This window comes from Harpia harpyja, chromosome 1, assembly GCF_026419915.1.
Source record: "Harpia harpyja isolate bHarHar1 chromosome 1, bHarHar1 primary haplotype, whole genome shotgun sequence".
NCBI classification, from domain to species: domain Eukaryota; kingdom Metazoa; phylum Chordata; class Aves; order Accipitriformes; family Accipitridae; genus Harpia; species Harpia harpyja.
In genome coordinates, this window is record NC_068940.1 from 71,876,639 (window position 1) to 71,901,410 (window position 24,772).

The window sequence follows — 24,772 nt, forward strand, 5'->3', positions numbered from 1 at the left end:
GGCATCCATCGCTTTTGGAGCCAGACTCCCACTTTCCACATCCCTGAGGAAGAGCCTGGTGGAGATACCTCTGGGAGAGTCCTCTGACCCTGCACCAGCTCCTGCTTGTGGGACTGCCGTGGGGAAGGTAAGGAGGTGTGAGGAGGAGGGCAAAACCCCAGCCACCTCCAGAGAATGGCTCTGCCTTAGGCAGCCAAGTTTTGGGTGGCTTGCTTGCTCCAGCACCAAGTGAGCCCAGTGCACAGCCATCTGGAGCAGCAACACTGTGGATGTCCTTCGACTCCTGTGGATCCGAGTGCTGCATTTCTCAGAACTCCTAGTATGTCTTCCACCTCATCATAAACTGCATGTTTGAAAACTAACTGAAGACTAATCCTTTTTCCTAAACCACGTAATTTTGGGGGATCCAACTGTATTCAATAAAAAAATGTCAGTGATTGAACCCAACTTCATTTAAAACGGTTTTGTTAATTAGTTTTCTAATAAGCAAACCCCAATGATCTTCTGTGAAGGTAATCTAAACCCCAAAGTTAAACCTGTGCAGCTACAAAGGGATGAAAGCAAAGAGGATCTTACAGAACTTTAATAGTATAAGACAGTGTTTTAATTTTGAGGTCTAATTTAAGAATAAGCTTTTCCTGTGAATTTACAGACATCCTCAAAGGATGAGGATACTTACCAGGAAAAACACGTAATTTTCCTTATTCTTACAAAGTAATTCATAATTGAAAAGGGGCTAGCTGACTTCCGTTAATGCAAATGGCCTCTTGAAATATTAAATTATGCCCAGACAAGAAGTGAGCTTTACAGCTCTTCATCACTCAGAGATAATAACCTGTAAGACAAGCAGGTCTTACCCTGAATTTGTGCAGTAAAGCCAAATCAAAATGGGACACTTTTCCAGATTTCAGCAAACTCTAGTGCTGTGCTTTAGTTTCCAGCTGTTGGCCTAATTCTCGTCCTGTTGTGCTCAGCACGGAGAGGCTTCACAAAGGCTCCAAGTACGCACCTTGCCCCACGCTAACTTGTTCTGGAGTGAGACGTGAAGGAGGACAAGAGAACTCCATAGGCATCTACATATAGGCAATATGGAGGTGCTCCCAGGGCCAGAAGCCAAGTACCAGAGAGCCTCCCGCCGCTCGATCCTTATTCCTCAGGCACATGGCTCCTGCCCAGGCAGACACTACAGCAACCTGCTCACACAGCAACAGGCACAGGAAATAAACTGAGACTGTGAAAGATCTAAACTCCATTTCAGAGATAGCTTGGGTCCTGAAAACCTCACAAGGCACTGAGTGCAGAGAGGAGCTCGGGCTCCTGCGTCGCATGCGGGCATTTGAAGAATGTTACCTGTGAACCTCTTCCCTTGACAGGTCCACACAGGCTCCAATCCCATTTCTTCCCACTGCCACAAAGAAACACCAGCAGGGCTGTACGCTTGCGCATGGCAACTGCCATCATTGCTGGGGCAAACGGAGCACTCAGCTTTGCAGTTCTGGGTTACACCACTCCATGCAACTACTTTCTGGCTCCTTTCCCACCCCCTTGCTAATATACCAGAGAGGTCCTGCTTCCCCTGGCATTGCCACACTACAGAACATGCAAGCACCCAGCACTAGAGCTTTAGTAAAGTCAAGTGTGTGTATATATATTACACACACACACTTGTTAATGAGTCCCATAAATTCAATTTCAGAGAAAGAAATCATAACCTTTGGTTCATACTCATTAAAAAAAAAAAAGGGAAAAAAACCATCATGGCAGCTTAGCTGAGGCAGTAAAAAGATCCCTTCTGGAAGCAGCAGCAGCAGCAGCACAGAGGTGCCAGCCAGCAGAGGGCAATGGTACAGCACATAAGGTGCCAAGCCAATTCATCACAACACAACTCTATCTGAAAATTCCTTCCAACTGTTCCCCAGGGCTGAGAGAAAGCTGACACCTTTCTAAACAGCATCCAAGTTCAAACATTTAAATCATTACCTTACAACAGAGATGCTTCTTTTCCCTTTCCTGGACTAACAGCAGTGAAGTAAAATGCTCCACATGCTGTCATTTTCTGCTGTCAGCACCCATTTAAGCTACAGTTATCCACAAAATTGGAGAGTGAGGATGTGTTTTAAGAGAATCTACCTCTCTGGTTTGCCTTCTGAAGCACAGGCAGTGGTTGTAAATATTTTTGATGCTGAAATACTGTACCTCGTTACCAGATTGGCCTCTTTGCCATTTTAAAATAAGAGTGATTTTAGAAACGCACTACTCCATGGGACAGCACAGCTAAACTAGAACTGCTCAGACCCAGGGACCTGAACTATCATACCCTTTGTATGTCCATTAATATTATCACCTCTAGAAGCACAGTCACTCTATTTCAGCACCCTTCTTTCCTGAAGTGCAGAAAAAAACCTCTGATCCTCTTCTGCTTTCCCTTCCCTGTCACACATGCCTTCAACCAGTATTTATTGGGTATCCTTTTGGCCACAGATCCTATGTAACTGTATACAGAACATTACTCCTACAGCAGTTAGCTCTCCCTGCCTTCAGCTGTTAAGCCTAATACACCTCAGGACCAATGATTTGTTGTCTGTTAGGGAGGCTTATAATTATAATACACTGACTGGAAAAACAGTGGGTCCAATATTCCTCTACCCACTCAGCACAAGGCTTAAGGCCTACTTAAATGATATGCTTTTTCCTTTGCTTATGCAGTTCTGATTCATGGAAACATTGACACTGAAAGAAGATGAATAGTATTTTCTCGCAGTGTTTTACCATGCCCTTACCCCGAGCAGTGGCTAAAGAGGCGCTGCAAATGCATACCCAATTCCTGCCCCAGCAGCTGTGAGCAGCCTGCTCTCACAATGGCAGTGCCAGGGTACTATGAGAATGGCAGAGAAAGCAGAAAATTACACCAACAGGGTCTCTGCCACTGCAGAAGGTGAAGTGGTTACAGCAGCAGGGCTGAGGGATGCAGTACTGAAACTCATACAGTACTCCCTTGTAACACAGGTCAGATTCTAGCTAAGCTTGATGAATAATTTTACACAGATTGCAGCTGTACTGAAAATGGTCACAGCTGCTAGAGCTTGTTTATGTTAGTGCGACTGGTAAACAAAGTAATTGGCATTATAGGAAATATCTGTGTTAGGAGATCTCACTACAGATTTTTCCCAGGTTCCCAGGGGTTTAGCCCACAAAGACACTGATTTTCCATGAACTTAAAGAGAGAGAGAAGTCTGTTTCTTTGTATGAGAATATCTATCTCATTCTTGAAAGACAGAAATAGACATCACGGTGAAAGATCTCCCAACCTCAGTACACAATTGCAAAGTGACATAAATCCCAAACTATTATTTATAACCAATGCAGTGAAACACAATGGAAAAGCCTTATAACCTATAGAGCTGAAGTCACGTGTATGAAATATGACTGTGCAAATAAAAAATAAAACCAAATGTGTAACATGTACAGATGACCACACGGTGGCTCTCAAGTACCAGAGATGAGCTATTTTAAACCAGAACATTGATGACATCATAAAAATGCCAACATCCCTAGGATAGGCTGTACTTACTTTTCCAGGAATTCTTGCAGACCCTGCCGGCGATGGTCCACGTGATGAGGATTGTTCATATTGAAAAAGGGAGTTTTAGATGGCAGTTCAGGTAGCTGTCTTTATAAACAAGAAGCAAATACACAGTTAAAACCAAATCTGAAACAGCGCAGAAAAATGCAGTAAGCAAATGCCAACCCCGAGCATATGAAAATCATGGGTCATGTTCCAGAAGCTCATGAAATCGAATTTTGGAACACAAGGTTGAGAAACTGGAGGGCTTCTCATGCACCTCAAAGGGAAAAATAAATGAATGTGACTTTTCTGGTCCAGTCATAAAGCCTGCATGAATGTCTGGCTGGGTCTCTTACGGTCCTCACAGAACCCAAGCACATCCTAAAAGTGCAGAGAGGAGGTACGTACACCTATGCTAGATTGCTATTTCAGCTACCCATGCATAGCAAAAGGAAACGCAGATCAAATCTGTTACAAGTTAGAGGGGGCTTAACTTACCAAACCAAGGCTATCAGTACAAACCACATTCTTCTGCATTTAAAGCAGAGAAAACACCTTATAGAGAATAAACTTGTGCTAGTAAGAAACACAGGACACTTTCCAGCTCTGATTTCTGTAATTCTCAGAATAAAGATGAAACAATCCTCCCCTTCCATGATTGACAGATTATTAAATAGCCATACATAAAGTTGCTCACATAAGCACTGCATTGCTCTGAAGTCTCTGCCGAAGCCAAACGAACTCTCGAAAGCGTCGTCTAACACAGGATGTTTTTCTTGTGAAGCACATACTGTTTGTCTGTTGGGAAATAAAAAACACTTTGCTTTGTAAATCAGCTTAAGCTAAAGTGCAGGCATGGTATTAAAAACACATCCGAGATGCTAATCCCTGAGACACCAATGGAAAGCTTGGCATTAATTCAGTTTAGGTTAAGGACTGTGCTTTATCTCAGACAGGACTGGTGACAGTTTCTCCTGCTTCTCAGGGAAATATTTTTCATTGCTTTTTTTCTTTTTAAAAGCAAGAGATATGGATTACGGTACAACTTGCAGTAACGGGAAAAAAGATCTCAGAAAAAAGTTTCAGCAGATAATGCCAATCTTTGCAGGGGGGAAAAATCATGTTTAGCTATTCTAGTTATAATCCTGCAAACAGTTAGCTAGAACTAGAGTTCTTCTAGTGTGCAATCCTACTTAAACCAAATAAAAAAAAACCCAATGTGACTGCTCTCCGCAAGTGGCAGCATTTGGAAATTTTCCCACAGAACACTATTAGCCCACCAGAAAAATGCCAATTCATCAAAAGAGAAACAATTCATGGAAATTAAATGCTTTTGCCAAATTTTCCTGTGGAGCATACATTTAGATGAAATCCCACCTACCAGACAGGACTCCATGATAAATCTGCCTGCAGTCCAACCCACCCTAAATTGCCTGCCAGGAGCCACAGCTCCTAGACAGCCACATGATGCAGATTGTGGAGGGCCCAAAGATGCCAGCTTTCTGGAGTAGGTGAGTATCCGGGATACCTCATAGTTTAAGAAGCCAAATGCTCTAGGAGCTGGGCAGAAGGGGAACCCAGCTGGTCTAAGAGCCTGGCAGACCCAAGATTTTGAATCCATCGAGAAGCCTGGATGGTAGGACCAACCTGGAGACCTGGTCCCTGAAAGCCCTGGCATTGTGCTGGTAGGAAGCTGAGCTGATGCTTATCAGCTTCAGAGATGCCCAGTGCTGAATCATATAACACTGGGTCTAAATGACATCACCCCAATTTAGCAGCCACTGAGAAAGCCAGTAATATACTTCTATTCAGAAGCAGCAATGCCTCTGAAACAGTAATACAGCACCTGCCCTGCCAAATCTCCAGAATTTCTATTTACCAGAAGTCAAAAATATAGTTGCTATGGAACCAGTACTTAAACCATATTGCAAATTGTGAAAGTTTCACAGCTCTGATCGCCACGCAGGAGAGAAGTACTTGTATGATGGACATTTAATAAGCCATCATTTGACTGCTTGCTCTCATTACACTGAATGCTTAACTGCCACACAGGAAGGAAATGCTTTTGGTCTTGTGCCAAGCATTAACCATGTAACTCGGGGCTTTCAAATTCTTCACCTAATACTTGACACACTTCACAAAAAATTTTTTCACTTTGCAGTTAAAATTCCCCAATCTAGATTTGGGAAATTAGGATAACTCCTTCCATATGCCATCCACCAAAGAAGAATAATCAATAAAATAAGATTATGTATAGGACAGATTTAAGATAAAAGAGAACCATAATTCTAAGTGCACTCCCATTAACGTATAGTAGACTACAATCATAAACCCAAATGTAGTTGCTCGACACATCCAAGCACCACTGAACTAGCATAATATGAATGTCAAGGTACACTGAAAACAACGACACTGCAGCAACCAAATAACTTGGTAAAAAGAACAACTCAGGATAATTTGAAGTACAAATAACCAGATAATTACTTGAAAAGAAAGTTGTTTTTCCATGAATACCTGGACAGCAAACTTCTATAACGGTAAGACATCACTGACTATGACAATCTTCAAGTTGATAACCAAAGCTAAGAATAGTCTCTGTTACAAGACGTTGTGGCGTGCCCATGTGAACAGAATAGCAGGTTCACCTCCCAGCTGTCACAGACCTTCCGCACTGCCTTTGGCCAACTTGCCTTACCTCTTCCACTGCATCTCAGCTGTTAAAAGGAGAATAATATCCTCCAGCCTCCCAGAAATGGTATAAAGAAATTCCGTTAATACCCCAAAGAGAACCCTGGCTTGGACAGAAACAGCAATAAGAACACAAAGAATCTGCACCGATATATTTTATACTTACGTGAATAAATATCTCATAGTCTATGTAAGAATGCCATGAGTCTTCTTTTTGTGTCCTGGGGTCTCGCACCAAGACAGTTACAAATTCCTGCAAGCGCATAATAAAAATCAAGCAATTAATTTCAGAAGACAAAGGGAGCCTGAAAGACTCTCTTGATTGCTCTGCTGTTCCACAAACTACTGTGCTCAGATTAAAAGCTGAACTGCTGTTTTATTGAATTTTGCAACCCTATAAAAGGGGAAGCAAAAAGCAATGAATCATCTGAGCTACACCACATGTCTGGGAAATTCCTTGCCAAACTGCTAGCTGAAAGGGAGTATTTCAGATTAAGTAATACTGTGAAAAGCCATACATGTTTCATGCATTGGAGATTTGGCTACCTCAGTAGCTACAAACTAAAAACCTAACATTCAAAGTCACACATGTAAGACGGAACTAGACTTTTCCCACCCTTGTCGTCAATATTCACAAAGAATGCATTACAAACCTGTTCCATGTACCCAATACATACATATAGCATTTTATTTGCTCCTAAATTTCTTTTGTCATTGTACCTATATTTTTTTAAATCAAGTATTTATACCCATTGATTTCAGGGATCTGAGATAAGTGCTCAGTACCTCCACAAGCAGCTGAAAAACTGCCTTTTTTCTACACCCCAAATGACTTGCTCCAGCCCAGTGGAAAAGGATGTACCACTATTAATTGCCCCGAACACAAATTCAACACAGGGAATTCAAGGTCTCAAGCCTAGCATCCCAGATACCATGTGGAAGGAGATGAATCATCCTCCTCTGCCATGCCGCATACGCTTCCTGATACACCAGGAACTTAAGGCACAGAGTACACTCAAGGATGCAGGACCTGGGGACTGCTGTATCCCATTCTGCCCATCCATCTGCCCAAGGAAGCAACACAGCCACGCTGCAGAGCCTAATTCCCCGTTTTGGGGGGACAATGAAATAGGGTATTCATCATAGAAGTTGTCATATATAGTCTGTTTCCTTTTAATTCCTGCATTTATATAATAATTCAGAGGGATTCCGAAGGAATGTGAGAGGCCTATGGGCATTACTGTCATGTAACTGGGCATCACTAACAGGAACTGGAAAAGGCTAGAGAATTACATGCTTCCAAGTATCCTTAGCTGATGACCATGTAAAAACTTATATCATGTTTAAACCAAAAAACCCGAAAAACCGGTAATCTGTATGTTCATACTGGGATGGAAAAGGTTTCTTTAGGATAGAAAGGTTGAAAATGTGCCTAACTACCTGCTATTTCCCAAAAAAACGAATAGGCTGCCCTACTTCAGTTGCTTAAATAAGCTATTTACCCAAAGAGTTAAGCCAACCACTTAAACAATGACTCAGCTAAAGAAAACCACATCATTTTAAGCTGTAGATATGGTCCCCCACAAGAGGAAGGCACTGCACAAGATCTCCAGGTACAGGAATCAACTGTGGGAGGAATGACAGTGTCTCTGGTAAATAACATGCTTTTTTAGTACGACTTTGCATAAATCAAAAAATCTTGAGCTAGAAAGCTCTCAAAATGTGTTTCTCCATGACCAAACCACAGATGTCAGAAAAGAAACGTTTACTCTTCAGCCAAGTCTTCTCCCACCACCACACACACTTCAGCATGCCACCAGCAGCAACCTTCAACAGACCGACAGGAGAACAATGACATCCTTGAATGGAAAAGATTTTTTTTTTTCCTGAACAGTCATTGCACCCTGTACATGTCAGGGAGGCATTCGTGGTCTGGAATAAATCATTTACCATGCTCATTTCCAGGCAGTACTGCTTCAGGGATGGGGAGCCCATGGCCTGATGGCTGGATACAGCCCACGGTTTTACCTCAGTTAGCCCAGCTCCTAGTCACAGGGGTGTTTTCTGCATTATTGCCGGATACGCTTTTGGTGTGTGTCACGAGCACCTTGCCAAAGAAACCCCATTTGAAAAGCTCCCACCAGCTCTGCTGCTTCTTTCCTCACTGAAGAGTACCGGAGGCCTGATTCTCCTCTGCAGCTTTTTAACCCCCTGCCAACATGGCACAAGAGGAATAAATGAACATAACTGTAATCAATTCTACCAGCTGAGGGTTATACCTTTACTTGTATAAAAATGCTGGGGCGGGGCATGAGGAAGTTATTCCCCTCCTGAGCAGAGCCTGAGCAATGTGCTGAACAAAGGAGAGGAAACCATTTTTGGTTGAGTTTTTTCCACCTGCCTCACTATCATATTTAGCATACATATACAGACACAGCACACTTTCGGACCCACTGTAACTTCTTTTCATATCCAATCTTACGTTCTCCCAAGTTTTTGTCTTCCCCAGCCTCCTATTCCCCTGTGTCCCACTCTTCCCCAGAGCTGCAACCACTTCTCCTAAACATACTTTCTTTTCTTTCCTGAGCACTAAATGCATCAGTCCTGCAAGTGGAAGAAGAGGAATTACACCAGGAAGCTTCAAATGGGACACTGCTCTCCTCTTCCCTTCAACTGCTGCCCCCAGGAGTCACAACTGCAGGTAGCTTGCTCATAACCTAACCTCGGTCCCCCTCCTCTCATCTACTGCCGTACCGGCTTCTCATTGCCCTTCCTTTTGTCCGGGTTCCCCAAATTACTTCATTTCCAAGTAACCTTCTATAACCCTCTCCTTTGCACAGAATCAAAATAACTTTGAAGTAAAATGCTTCTGTCGACCTCTATTATACCAAAGCATTATGATTAAAAGTTACTACTGGATATGCTGTGGGTTAGCTACAGGTTACCCTGCAAATGATTCCAGACCACATGATTTACACAAAAAACTCTGTACACTTTTAATTTCCAATTAAATAGCCACTGAGTTTCAATAGTGAGGAACTCAAGCACCCTTCAGACTCCACCTATAGAACAAAGGAGACCTGCTGTGCATGCTGTGGCAAGCAGGTGTCTAGGCAGTACATCACTGAGCCAAGAGTAAAAATGATCTGTGGTACAGTAGAGCACCTCACCAAACTGCAGCCCTCACACACAATCAGTGTCAGCTCCAATTTGAAACACCAGGATTTCAGCAGAAGACTGGATGTTTGGTTTTTTTTTCCTTTATTTACCAAAGAATACTGATACCAAGTTCAGAATGAAGCAAGACAAACATTAAGCAACTAGAAAACAAAACCAAAAATGTACAGCCTTTCTCAAGATCTATGGTTACTTCCCCTATAAACATCTTGAATCCAGGAAGTGTTAATCCCAATTCCCGTTACAGTTTCTGCTGCTCTGAAACAGTGGCATTGCACCCATAGACTATCCCTCCTCTTTTGACCTTTAAGCCTTCTCCAGGATACAAGACCCCACTGGGACAAAAATATTGATTTAATCAAAGTAGCCCTAACTGCCCAGTATAGATGCAGATATACTGCCAGAAAAGGTGCTTATGCCTCCCCATCCCTATAAAAGTAGGCTTGTAAAGGCTAATATTCACATATAGGCTATGTTAGGGTCCAAGCAATGTTAGGTGGCAGAATATTCTTCTGGGAGATTGCTGTTGTATGCTCAGTCCACAAGCAGTCACCAGATTACAGCAGTTTTGGATAATAATTGCCTTTCTGCTCCGCATATACTCCCTTCCCTCCCTGTCTTGCTATAAAAATTAGGATACTCAATAGCCATGTTTATCTTCAAGTAATGCACTTTTCACCTAGGGGAGGTGAGGCTGACCTCTTCCTCCCACAGCCCACATGAAGACTAACTTCATCTTTTGTCACAAGACTGCATTGCAGTCCAGCCATACGACATGGGAAGCAGAGCCCGAAGAGAGCCAAGGTTTCAGGGACTTTTTACTTTTGTCAGCTGCAATCCTTTTCAAGGTGTCTTCTTCCCCCGCCCAGTTCTGCTTGGTTTTTCCAGAATTGCAGATCTAGCTATTACGCCACATTATATATACTTTCCGTTTTTTGGGGGTTTGTTTGGTTTTGTTGTGTTGGTTTGGTTTTTAATTGAGGGGCACAATACACGCATGTCTATCACACATTCAAGGACAATATGTGTCCTGTACTGCTTAAGTGCAACAATTCTCTCAAAACCAGAACTTAGTGCTGACAGTTCAAAGTGTCCAAGCTTGGTCGTGGAGGCCTATTGCACTGGGGACAATATAGACTCAACAGAAAGCTACTGGAACAAGTGGCATCTCCATTTATTCTTTCTCCCTGGAAACTGCTAAATTCATAAGCAAAACATTTCCTATCCAAACTGCTAGTGCTATAGCTTTGATATGGATGCCAGCAGCCATGCTGGCCCAAACATCCTCATGAAGAACTTCAAATCTGCCCCCAAAGCAGTCATAACTACTTAACAAGCAGGAATCAGCAGAGCAGCTCCTCTGGCTGGATCTACCTTTTAATTCCTGGCTAAAACAGCCAGTTTAGGCATGGCACCGGTGGCATTTTGTTACCCTGTCCTCAAGGCCTGGAGCAGTCCGAGTAGTTAGGGTCACACATAAATGACAAAATGGCCAAAATGACCCCTAAGCCTGGTTTATACCTACTCCCTCATGGTTACAGTCCTATGCAAAGAACACGAGTGCTGAGAGCAGAGGAAAAGGGCAGCACTGAGGTTATGTAGACACAAGAACTGAAAACTGAAATGTTCCCATTCGGGTTTGCCTCAAAAGGAAGAATAGACCATAAAAGCAGCTGAAGCAAATACAAGAAGTCTTCCTTTTTTTTTTTTTTTTTTTTTTCCTCCCCCTTCCCCCCCACATCCTTTCTCCTGTTGGAAATATTTCTGCACAATGCAATGGATTGCTCAGAGACATGGATAAGCAAGAAGCTCTACTAGATGGAATTTGACCACAAAAACTGTGTTTCTGAGAAGTCTAACATTTTCCTATTAGGAAAATAAGAAATCTGACATGGAAACATCTATTTTTAATATGGGGGAAAAAAAATCTACCACAAGGATGAGGAATAAAAATAATCTCACATTGGATGATTATTTGCATTAATCATTCCAGCTGCATTTTAATTCAAATCTCTGTGCTCAGGACCATATCAAGTGATAACCTCATGCTCCACGGTGCCACTGTTACACATCTGATTAGTCAATAACCCCCAAAGAGTCATTTTCCACAAAGCTTCCAAGAATAATAGTTTCCCATCAGGTTGCCTATTAGTAAAATGATCAGCCACAAAGGACATGGAGGTTTTCACGCTGGGAGTGTTGGCATCTTCACTCCACGCATGCCAAGTAGTGAGGCTGATAAGAGACTAACAGCTGAACAAATTACTTTGTCTGAAACTTTTAAATGTTCATTGGGACCGAGCAAAAGAGAATGTGCAAATGTGATTCTTGTGGTCCATGCATCTGGTAATCAGAGCTCAGACCCAGCTCCAACCATTATGTCCTACAAAATACCTGAAGACTGATGAAGACTGAAATCCAAGTCCTCCTCTCCTGTCTCAGTGTCTGAGCCCCTTATGCACAGAGTCACTTACTCTACTTCCCTCTGATCCAATGAATGTTCGATTCTTCCATCAAACTTTAACAGAAGGAACTGGCACAGCATCACTCCAGAATATTCTGTAGCTTGGCAATTAAAAGCATGAAGAATACAACCAATCTTTCCTGGTCTATGTGAACCTTAGTGAAATTCAACCCACAACCACCAAACTAGAATCTTTTTTTATTAAAGCTTAGACATGACTTACTTGTTTTTCATGTTTTGGTGTCATCTTCACCGGTTTGTATTAAAATGAAAATCAACCTGAAAAAAACAAAACAGGTTGCCATTTAGTACATTTAATAGTTATTTGAAGTTTTGCTAGACATTAACAGACAGTGGAAAGAGCCAGGCTCAGTGCCATATCTACCAGGAAACATGTTTGCATTAACTATATCTAAGAATTCATTCATTAAAAAAAAAAAAAACAAAAAAACCAAACCATTTTAGAAGTACTGGGTTAGTCCCCTTCTGGGGATATTTGTCATACATGACAGTCCAGTGATGCCTGTCCACCTCTGGAATTCAGCACTTTTTGTCATTGCTCCCAGAGCTGCCCAGGGGTTCATCCTTGCATCCACCTCCCAACAGCTCCACGCAGCCAGTATCCCCAGTGCACAAACACAGCTGAGGCAGTGCTGCCCACACCTTGCTCCCAGGCACCCAAGCACAGGTCTGCGTGACTGTAGCTGAGGTCCAGAGATGCTAAAACATCTGAGCCAGCGCAATCAAAAGCCCCTCTCAACCGTTTCTCTGAAACAGAGATATGAGCGGAGATACAAACTGTTTGGATCCTGCAGGCTACCTAAAACTCAGGCTAAATTTCACAGCATCTGTGGCTTTAAAACCTCCATGTAGGAAAGTGTATAATTTGACCAAATCAAAAATTCCCATCGTTAACTTACGTTTTAAATCTACTCTTTCACTGGAAATCCCGATAAATTTTTAACTACCTCTGCAGTCCCATAAACCAGCCAGTTTGCTCAAGACAGGTACCCACACAGGAAGAGCAGGGCAGCTTTATTCACTTGCTAGCTTACATACACACTGCCTGCCTAAAAACAACCACCATGGGAAAAGGATTTGCCTTTCCCCTTTACCTCTTCCACATGCCAGCCAGCCGCTGCCAGCTAACACCCGCACTGACCCCCAGCTACAAAAACATCCCATTGCCTCCTCAGCTGTTGAAAGTCAGCCTCCTCTTTCCAAACCGAGAGAACCCAAGCAGGATCCCTCCTGCATCCCAGGAGTACAACTCCCTACACTAGTGCCACAGTCAGGATGGATGCCACTCGAGCGGGAGAAGCTAAGCAAAATCCTCCCTCGCATCCCTCTGGGCAGGTACCTTGCACTGAAAAAGGTTAATTTGCAGCTTGCTTTGGCAATCCCCAGCAGCTGTTGTCAGCTGGCTGCAAAAATGTTCACATGCGACTAGGGAAGGCACATGGCTATGTTTTTGGAGGTGGTTTGCTAAGGTTTAGTGATACAGAGCTTGGAGCCACTCTTGTTATTATACAACTATGCGTTCAGGTCAAGCCCAGCTAAGGACTCCTGGACAGTGCACCCCTGCCCAATGCCTCTTACAAACACACCTAACTTTCAAATTACAACTCTATCTATTCTAATAAAACAGAGGACAAAGATAAGCACACATATATTTCTTTGACCGGGAAATTATTTTGGAACAAACACATCTTTGTCAAATTTCTATAAGATCAGTTATATCAAAATAGGATGCTCTGTCTCCAAATAGAAATGTCCATACACGGGACTTCAGATATCCTGAACAGTGCCATCAGTACAGTTCCCATCTCTATAAAGATAAGGCCACCATTTCACTTTTGTAGCTAGGATGGCGCTGATAAAAGCACAGAGGAATACTGAAAACACACTTCCCAAAACCTTTCTTTTTTTACTCAATGTGTTTATGCCTAACTTGCATATATGCTCTGGGCTGAAGGCGTAGAAGACCACTCGGACACTTCTTGCTGCACAAGCTCAGCAGCGCCAAGCAGCTCTGCAACGGGGGAGGGGGCAAGAATTTGGCTCATCAGTTGTAACTGCTATTAATACAGAAGTATGTTAGAAGCTTTCCTTTTGGTGCAGATAAATGGCTTTTACCTCTCAGGAGAGCACAAGCCACACCACAGAAAACACTCTGCAGGGCTCAGGCTGTTAGAAGGATTCTGTCTGCTATCTCTCCCCACTGGGTGCAGTTGTAAACCTATATAGTTTGGGGTTTTTTTTCCCCCCTTTCTGCTCTGGTGGAATGTGTTGTGGGTTTTTTGTTTTGTTTTGTTTTAAAATGTTAATTCAATATTTTTTTTTCAGTTCTATATCTTTATTCTATCAGATTCTGCAGCCTCTCTCTCTCCTGTCTCTTAACTGATGTAAGTAAGAAATTATGCAAGCCCAAAATATCTCATTCCTGACACTATTAGTGAATGACAGGGCTGAAATAACACATTTCATTTTGTCATCTGTTTTCCTAACGACCAAGTTATGTGCTGGTTCAGGTTAGAAAGAACAGTTTAAACTCCAAACAGCCATTGCAATTTTAAATATTTAATGATGCAAATTAATATTTCAGCACCAAAACCCTTCCTAAAATATTTAAAATACATCCTTTTCTTCATCAAGTAATTAAAAAAAAAAAAAAAAAAAAAAGGGAAACAAGCCCACCAAAGCTACCTTTTCCACTGACTTCAAGTCCAAGATTGCCCCTGTCACTCTGCAGCCACTTGCAAACATACTGAATGCAGTATTCTGTCTGGTAGCAAGACATATTTGGGGACTTCTTTAACACATGTAGAAGCCAGTGAAGCAGAACAGTTCAACTGTCTGCTTAAGAAGGTGTCTTTTTATCTTTAGAAAAACCCTACCCAAAATACCAGTGACAGAGAAAAGCCACCTTCAGAAGACAAACAGAAGGTTGCTAGTCTTTTTACTCATAAAAAAAATTTCCACTGACAGAGAAACGCACCAGTGCTGGGAAAAAGAATCAACAAAGTCAGTGGTAGATCTGTACTTTTGATAAAATGCTTTCTGCTGTGACTGGGGAAAAAAAAAAAAAAAAAGCATTGCTTAGAGTAAGTTTTTGTTCCGCTTCTGATCTGTTATCAGACTGAAGACTTTTTTATTATTATTACTTAGTTTCATATACTTAATATAATACCTGCTCCTTGCGGTACATATTTTTGACAGTTCTTAATTGCATAACCAACGAAACTGCCAGGGAACGGCTCCGCAACTGCCACCACCACCAACCCAAAAGCAAAAAGACTACATAGGATGACTTGCCATACCTCCCATAGTCTAAAAAAAAAAAAAAAAAAAAAAAAAAAAAAAAGAAAAAATCAGGGGGGAAAAAAAAAAACAAAACCCACGTACTGCAGTGCTTTTCTTAGGGATAACAGATAAACTGCAGTGCTGCTCTTGAGGATAATAGAGAAATACTATTAAATATTATATTTTATTTCATATTTTAGAGTTCATTTTATATTTTAAAAACTTAATTTAAAAAGATTGATTAATTAATATTACTAGGGGAATACCCTTTTATCACGTAGGAACACCCTTTTTATCTTAAAGGAGGAAGTAACTTCTCCCCTACATTCCCAAACTGAAAGATGAAAACTCAAGCAGTACCACAGACAAAAACCATGACACTTGCTATAAGAGCACAAACAAATGTGAGCCCTCTCAGCTGCCTCACTAGTAGCTGTGTTTAGTTGCACTGAAGTTTTGTGATTTCACTCATTGCTGGGCAGTGGCCTATGCAATGTTCTTGTCTGCTCTGGGAGTGCTCATAGATTCCATGTGGCCAGTGTTTCCCCTCAAGCAACAAATGCTGATGTTTGTCTCAAGAATTATTCATCCACACACCTTTGGTTATTTCTAAGCATGTAACTAAATGACTACCTTCAAGATTTAATGGGGAAGAGTGATTTATTTTCAGACCTCGGTGATGATTGAAAGTCCTATCCAGTCACAAGCAAAGTCCTCAGCTGCACTTTCAAGGTTGTTCCCATCATCAGTATCAAAGGAAACTTTTTTCAAGGCTTCAATGTGACCAAGAGAGAGATCACAATTAAACCTCTAAATACTTAAAGATCTTTCCCACATTTTAGATTTTTCTTACCTTAACACTCACATAAAATGTTACAAGAATTTTAACCTACGGCCTGTAGAAAGTTCAGCTGCATCCGTACATGGAGTTCACTATGACACAACACACCTGTGTGCACCCAACCTCACTATGTACCTGAAATGGGTCCATATGGATTTGTAAGGAAAATATACATGCTAGTGATGGGACAGAGGGGAGCCACGCAGAGATATGAAGAATGGAGCTGTGCTAAAAGAAGATGCTAACTTTGGAGAGTTCAAAAAAGGCTATAATAAACTCAAATAATCCCATACTAAAACATAAGTAGTACTTAGATTCAGGATAGGATAATGCGAATTTATTTTGAGGAGTATGGATTGTATGTGCAGAAGCCTCAGGTCCTGAACTAATTCTGAAAGGTCAGTCACTGGCAGGGAGCATCACTGCTGGGGAAAGTGTGTCTGCTGCAACTCCTATGTGAAGGGGAGGACCTGAGAGATGTCTGTGCCAGTGCTGTTGCAGGGAGGTAGGAAATAAGGCAGCTAAAGCCCCATTTAGTAAATTCACTAAGTCAGAATTATAGATGAAATGTTATTATAGGTTTCAAAAGAAAGGATAACAAGGAGCAGAAAGCAATGTTAACTTATTTATGAAACAAAACTCCCTAAAGTCGTAAGAACAGCCATACTGTATATATCAACAGAAATGTCCATCTAGTCCAGCAGAGAATTGGACGGTGACTCATAGCAGAACCTCAGAGTATAAGAAACAGGCAAAGTTTTGAAAGCTTATTCCCAAGTTTTTAAGAAAATAACGTGAAAACTATATACAGGCAGCATACATTTATACATATTAAATGTACCATTCTGTGATACCAAATTGACCACAGCATAACACAGTCTGGCATTTACAGGAATTGGGTACATGGCCATCACAGAACCACTGCGCTTGTTGATGGAAAGAATCTTATTCAAATGCTGTTCCCCAAGCAGGGACTTCCACTCAATCCAGAGTAACTCAGCCTCAGCATAAGCAGATGCCTTCTACTCCACCTGGTCCAGTTTAACGCTGGGGTCAACCCAACTGCAGTCATCAGAGGAGTCATGAGTTCCCCTGTGTCCGTCGCTGTCCATGAAAAGAACAGTGAGGACTGAAACTAGACTGTGCAGGTCATAGAATATCTTTCCTTCTTTCATCAACCCTGCCAGTTACCCGCCTCGCCTTCCCTCAGCAAATCACCGTAAGGGTCAGCTTGTTAGAAGTGAGAAAAATATGAAATACATAAGCATTTCCATCTTAACTCTGCACAACACATAGATGTCTGCAGACCGCTTAGTGACGTCAATAAAATAAAGTACCCCTTCAGCAAATCCATCTCACTTTCCAGACTCAAGGTACCAACTTCATCAGTGTTATATTACAGTAGCAGCAGAATCACTTTGCTGCTGAGCAGGAAATGAGGACACCACCTAAGTTGCTTTTAAAAGAACAAGACCTTTCCAAATCACCGTCAGGATTCATGGACCTTCCCTCCAACCACAATGCTACGTAGAAACACACTGCCAAAAATCATGCCTTTCCAGCTGCACTTGAAATTCCAATTTCCAGCCGCTGCTGGCAAAATACTTAGTTAATTACTCTTTTCCTACAGGATTTCACTCCATTTGGTTGCTAAATGCTTGTTTATGGCCACCAGAATTAAGACAGCTCCTCTTTAAACACTATATTATTGTTTTTCCCCAACCAGCCATTCCCTTTTGCTGCAATCTTCCTAGCTATTGAGACCTGTATTATCAAGACAATGAATTCAAGCCATTTAAAAAAATTTAAGAAATTGTCATTCATTTCAGAGGAACGTGAAAATCAAAGCATTAATCAAACATAGGAATTTCCCTCCCCCCTCCAGAATATATACATGACATGGATCGCGGTGTCAGGTGTGGGTCACAGATTTCCAATTACAGTGGTAATACACCACACTTTGAATTGCATCAACTTAATACCATTTTGCTGGACAGCAGCACAACTCACATGCCAAGCCCCTCTGAAACCTGTAAAAGCCTAAAGATAAACAAGGAAGAAGCACTAAGAAATCTGTTCACAGTATGAGAGCATTGGATGTTTCTTCACTCTCTTTTTTTTTTTTTTTTTCCAGTCTCAAAGTGCAGATGTATGCTCAACCAAAGGACTTAATGTATATTCTGCAGTTTCAGTGGGTTGCTGATCTCAGAGCAACTATTACTTTGGTTTTTTCCCATTAGAAAATACCGGTAAGGCTAATGCTGGCAGATCAGGCTCTTAGGCAATGGCTAAAGAACAGTAATTGTGGGTCAAGACACTGAAAGAACAGTACATGTCAGCCCTCATCATGGTAATTAGTAATCAGAGCTGATGCTTGCCACAGCTTCTGCAGACAACCTGGGGACCACTCAAAATTCCCCTGCAGCTCTGGCTCCCGTATTCTCCAGGCAGCCTGTCAAGCTCGTCTGCCACGTGAGCCTGCCTTTGCTAACTCTTTGCAAATATTACGGTGCCTAATAAGTAGGTTAAACTACACTAAATGATTTTGTAGCGTAAATAATTGCCGGTTTTGTTGCTAGGGCATTTTCAGAAGGCCAACAAAGGGATGAGGCAGTGTTTGAAAGGAAGCACTGGTGACCTCCAAAGTTAAGTCTCAGTAAGCGTGCTTGCTCCAGAGAACTTTTGAGATCCCTTGAGCTAAGAGAAATCCATTTCAGAATCAGCAACAACCTTGCCAATCTGGCAAGTTCAATCATTTCTCAACTATAGCCATACTCGACATGGAAAATACTGGATAAGCACTAGACTTCTTACCAATACTTATATAAATAGGGCATACCACTGGCAGTAAAACTACCTTTGAAAACAAAGGGAAAGCAGCAAGTATTTTCCAGGCTAAAACCACTTGCTCACATAGTACCTGAGTATTTTCCAGGTCAAAGTTCTGTACAGTTACAAAAATGACGACTGAATATGTAAGTGTTGTGCACATACAAACCATACACACATCTTACTAGACACACCAATGAGAACCACCAATATAAAAATCACCCACAGAGAGATAAGCCACCCCTAGATATTTTTATATGATGACAGTTAAAAACATCACATTAGCTAGCTATTGCTTTTACAAGCTGGATTACAAACCAAAAAGAAGGGATTTGTAAATAGAGACTAAAGTCATTTCAGAACACTGATTAAAATCCTAAGAAAAATCTTAAATGTTGCTTCTGAAGGAGGGTTTATGTTCAGAGAATGTATGTTTTTCTTTCTTCCAAAACTTCATGTTTCTTAGAGGAATTAAATATTTCATTGCATTAAATTGAATTAAGCTGCCCTAAAAATATTATCTTCCCTAAGGTATCTCTCTGTAATAACTAACTTTTACTTATCATGGGGAAAGAAGGGCCGATGGCTGCTATATCTTTCCTGCAGAATAAGCAAAGCAAAAGTCAGCAAATGCCGTGCAGGCTTATTGCAACATTTCTTTCTCTGTCTCTCAAAAGCAGAGGCTGGCATCACCTGACCCTTTCCTTTCTGACTCACCCCCTGGAATATTTTCAGTCTCATGTGCCAGAAATTTCTCATTTTTTGCTCATTTCAAACACTTTTAATTTATGGTAAGCTTTTTCTCTCCTGCTTGAATTGTTGTTACATAGCACTACATGTTTTAGCTTGGCCTTCTTCCTGCTGCGGATTTCCTTATGCTACCAAAACAGCTATTTTTGTGATGCCCCACCTGGTCCCATCTAGGAATTGCTAGTTCTTGGTCTTGTCCCCAGAGACGAAAGTGAAGCAAAAGCAATAGTCTCAGCCACAACCACAGAATTAGAAGTCCCAGTCTCATGATATGCGTCTGGGGAGATGGCTGGGAAAGACCGAGCACAGATACCATCAAAAATAAAATGAATAGTTAAGTAATAACGTCCTGAGACAGATCAATACTAAGCAGCCTCTGTAACTGCAGCTCAAAACCAGTGGGGACGATAGGAAATATTGCAGTCAATACAGCACGCTCACCAGGCATTTTGATCAACTCCGTTCAAACTGTTGTGTTTCTTGGGCCTTTTAAGTTGACCAAGCCCATGAGGGATCATTACAATGGTCCAGCTGGATCAACCACCCAGGCTCTCACACAGTGGCACTTCACTCCTCTGGGCTCTCTTCCCCTGAAGAACGCATCAGATGGCCCGTCGTTATGGCAGAAACCTACTGGTGCTGCATCTGTGTAACTGCACCTGTATATTGCAGTACTTTACAAGCTGGATCTATCAACAGTTAAATTAACCATTTAAGAATGCATTAATGGTGATTTCAATGGGGGCAGCTTGCTTGTTCAACAGGCTTTGTTCTCTTTCTCAGTGAGCCTGTGGCAGTGGCATGAAAACAATATTCTGGAAGTAAGTAGCTTCTAAATAGTGTTATTCATTACTAAAGCAGACAATTCTGAGGAGCAAACAGCTTTTGGCAGGAGAAACTTTTCATGAGACTGACCAATAAGAAAATCAGGCTGACAATCAGTGATTTATCCATATCCCTCGATTTTCTGCTTCTCATTTCTTTTGTGCCCACTAAATGTTAAGATGTGATTTTGGTTCCTTTCACCCCAGTTACAGACCCCACTGTTGCACCATGACTTTGTAAGACTAGCATCAGCCCTTGGCCAACTCTCAGCACGGGAGGCAGATTTCCGGTATGGAAAACTCTTTTCAGAAGTTGTGAGAGAACAGCAGGAGACATGACAAACACATAAAAATGGGAGGATGAGAAGAAAAGCAGCACTTGGGTTTGACTGCTCTGCCATCACAGCTGAGTCAAAGGAGTCACCGGCCAGCCTGGAACAAATGCTGGCTCATGGTCAAGCAGCAAGAGGAGCAAAGGCAGAAAACTTCATGCCTGCAGGACAAATGTGGCCCACAGCTTGCTTTCACGGTGCCCAAACCCACATGATATTTTTCCAACAATGAATTCAAGCAGACCACTAAGTAATCTGAAGGACTTTTTCTGCCTTTAGCAGGAGAGAGACTTCCGACTGGAGCAGGTGCTGCCTAACTGAGCAGAATGCACAGATTTAAATTCATTTTAAACCTGGTCAGTTCAGACTGTATTACAAGCCTATGGGAAACAACAGACCAAGATGAAATTGGTTTAAGTTAGTGTTGTTCACTTAAGTACATGTGCTTCAGGCCAAAAAAAAGCACAATCCAGTCTTAAAACAGAACAAGTGTCAATTTATATAATCACACTTTTAGCTAAACCAGTTGAAACCTACGCATTATGTATGGATGTATTTGAAATCCTACTTTGTGGTCCTACAGGCAAATCCGTAATAAACATCCATCATGTGGCTGATGAGACCTGACAACCACCAAAAGATCCTCTCCAGCCCCACCGTTTTGCAGAAACACAACAATGCTGCGCAGATGATGGCTTTTCAGTCCAGGGGTACGCATGCGTCTCAGAACAAAACTGCGATCAAGGCAACTCGGCAAAACGAACGGCCGAGATGAGGTGGGAGCAGAAGGTACCACTTACCGCACCACGCATCCTCTGCAGCTGGAAGGCTGTAGAGGAAAGCCCCGCTGCGGGTATCCAGCCTACTCAGGCACTGGCAGTAACTTTTCTGTGGAACTGACGCAGTTGGGTCACTATGGCCAACAGAGTTGGAAATAACCATTACTGATGATGCATTCTGCTTTATAGGTGAGTTTCAAATCCTGCAGCACTTTATATATAGGCAAGTGTTTTACATACTTGGAAAGCACTCTATAAGGATAGTGCTGTCCTTGACAGGGTCTGTTTTATTGATCCAGCAGGAGAACAGGAAGGAGAATGGTTGCCATCTAACCTAAAAACAATGCAACTTTTGCAACTGGAAGAGCTAGCTATTAACTGACTGCTGAAGACCAGAATTTCATGTGCATTAAAGAGAGAATAAGGCTATTCAAGGTTTGAAAGTTATCTAGTTTAGCTAAGCTTATGGGGAAAAGACAGCGTCCTTAGAATTAAGCTTTGCTAGAAGTCCAGTGAAGGGATAATCATATACACTGAACCCAATTATCACTTTCCACACTGCCAACAGACTTACATTTCAGATGTCTAGGACAAGTCAATTACCACCCAAAGCTAGAATGATAGAAGCTCTAGTGATCCTCAGGTGGTCAAAATAATTCTGCAGTGTTCAGAAACATGCTAGTGCTTGTTACTGTCATGGTCTAAGAGCATCAGCAAGACAGTGCTGTAGGCAGAGATGGTGCCTTGTATGAGAGATCAGAAGTATACTTGACAATATTTCAGAGGCCGTCTATCCCAAAGCCGTATTTTTTCAAGCAGACATGTTACTCTAATAGAAGATATTTAATGTGCAAAACTTGCCTTGGACAAACTGATCTGTGGCTCTGGAGAGCCTGGAGAATATGGAAGAATCATTTTTGAAAGAGAATCATTGCTTATGCACATATGCTATAATATAGCATATTAATATTATTTTTCAAATCTTGTATTTAAATTCAAATATGTAATGGCAAAAAGGAAGGCAAAATCTGTCTGTGGACTGAAGCCTGAAGACTGCCTTTGTGTTTTCTTAAAAGTAGTCTACCGTACTCCAAATACTGTTTACAGTTACCTTGCATTAGTTACAAGGTTTGGTGCATGTATTGAAGGGTAGTTTTCCTGAGAAGGTCAAGATGCTTTCTTTGCAAGCTGACCTGAACTATTAACACCTACATACCAGGGTTCGCATTAAACCCCTGTGATCCAGCTGTGAAAAGCTCACCAAAAAGACCTCAGCTGGGAGAGGATCTTGCACCCCTACTCTAAGATTTAGCCTTGCACTACACACCCAGTGTAGACATCCTTTTCCTGGCTAGCAGGTCAAACAGATCTTCCTTCCAAATCTACCTGTGGTGACGAGTGAAATAGCAGTCGATTATGAAGGCTTCATTTCTGCAGAAGTATTTACATGTGTCAAACAGTTCTTCACAAAATCCCCAATGGGATATTTTGGTTATAAATCCTCTCTGATTCTTGGATCTTACTGTCCAAACCTAGTTTCATGGTCTGGGAGGTGGAAGGACTGTTTGGGCCAGCCACCTGGCTGCCTTCCCCACCACCTTCACAGCAACCCCCACCTTCACCCACCTGCAGAGGGGGAGACAAGGGTCTTTATCACATCTGGAATGAGTGATTTGCCTTCCTGTCTCCCCAACAGCCCTGTTGATTCAACTCCAAATAGTCATACCGCAACCAATTTTCACCTTGACCAGACAGACATAACAAATGCAACGTAGCCATAAATTCTTGGGGAGCAGACCAACTGGTGTCACAGCCATTAAACACCAGTCTCATCACTTCACACGTCTGGAGACATGTGAGGGTATCTTCACGCTGTGCTGCTCCATGCCATGAGAGCCAAGGCTATTACATTTAGCTGTCCTCAAAGCAAGCACGATCGCAACGACACTACATACCGATGAGACTATACATGCGAATGCCCGGCACATCATAGGCTCTGGCATTATCAAAATGCTCTCCAGCACCCAAGACTTGCAGCTATTTCCCTTCTTCATGTAACCGCTCCCCAACACACCCCTTACTACCTCGCCTTTTCATGCCTCAATAGTAGAAATTCATTTCTTCTGGGAAGAGGCACGCCACTCTTGGGAAAACAAAGCCTTCCCCTCTGGGAAGACAGCTGAAAATCTCATTAAAACCAAAGTTATGACTAATTTAAAACCACACATCACCATTACGCAATTAAAACAACGAGACTATTAGAAGGCACAAAGTTATAACCCGGTGACTGTTGTTGTACACGTGGAACAAGGTAGGCGAGCAGTTAGGGCTTCCCTGAGGGAAAGGAGGGGCAGGAACTTGAACTTGAAGGATGTGTTGGCAGCACACACACAGAGGTCAGGGTATATTACTCATTGTCAAGTCCATAGTAAAACAGATGCTTTGCTACAAGAGTAAAACATCCGTTTTGCTTTGAAGAGTAGTTTACCTATGAGTGAGTATATCCTCCTAGACAACTCTGGCAGAGAAGAACGGGAAGGAGTAATTTTCTTAAGCCACAAAACCTTTAAATACCAAGAAAAAGGAATTCCTTCTTACCACAAAACCAGGCACGGAAAGTAAATTGCATTCTCATTCTCTGTTTACTTACCCTGTTTACTTACCCATAACAAAATCATTGTTGGTTTCTTTGTTCTTAAACAAATGAAACTCATCAGTATGCAGCCTGCTAAATGACGCTGTGGCAATCTGTAACACCAGTCACCGAAGATGCTGGAGCAAAGAAAAACCCCTTTAAAACCAATCAAGTCCTTCCTTTTGGGCTGGGCCCACAGGGCGATGCAGAGTTGTAAAGGTTTTTGCAAGGTTCATGTCTATTGATGAATTTGTCTGCCATAATGGTAGACATTTTGAAATAACCTGTGCTGAGGTGCCAGTGAGACAATGTGCAGTGCCGGTGTACGGACATCCTGAGCAACACCTGCACAGCACCCATCCCAAGACATACCCTCTTTAACTGCAGGCTTTCAGCAAAACAGAAGAAAACAAGCAAAAATGTAGGATGTATGTTATTTACGCAACTGTCCCCTAATTACTGAAGGAATGAGTGTAGTGGGGGAACGAGTATAGGGCTAGCAGAGACACTAGCAGACAGCGTGGCCTACTGACTCCTTTAGCACACGCTCTGTGGAGAACATGCCCAGCAAAGTCTGAAAGGAAA

General features: G+C 42.1%; 1 protein-coding gene across 2 annotated transcripts in view; it reads right to left on the reverse strand.

Moving 5' to 3' along the window:
* Positions 1-24,772, reverse strand: part of SNX10 (sorting nexin 10) — a 37,596-nt gene that overhangs the window by 8,337 nt on the left and 4,487 nt on the right. For both annotated transcript variants that reach the window (XM_052799606.1, XM_052799617.1), the window contains exons 2-5: positions 12,118-12,173; positions 6,420-6,506; positions 4,263-4,363; positions 3,572-3,670 (exon numbers count right to left, since the gene is read on the reverse strand). In XM_052799606.1, coding sequence (XP_052655566.1) covers positions 3,572-3,670; positions 4,263-4,363; positions 6,420-6,506; positions 12,118-12,141 — 311 coding nt within the window. In that variant the 5' untranslated portion in view covers positions 12,142-12,173. The remainder of the gene's footprint in view (positions 1-3,571; positions 3,671-4,262; positions 4,364-6,419; positions 6,507-12,117; positions 12,174-24,772) is intronic.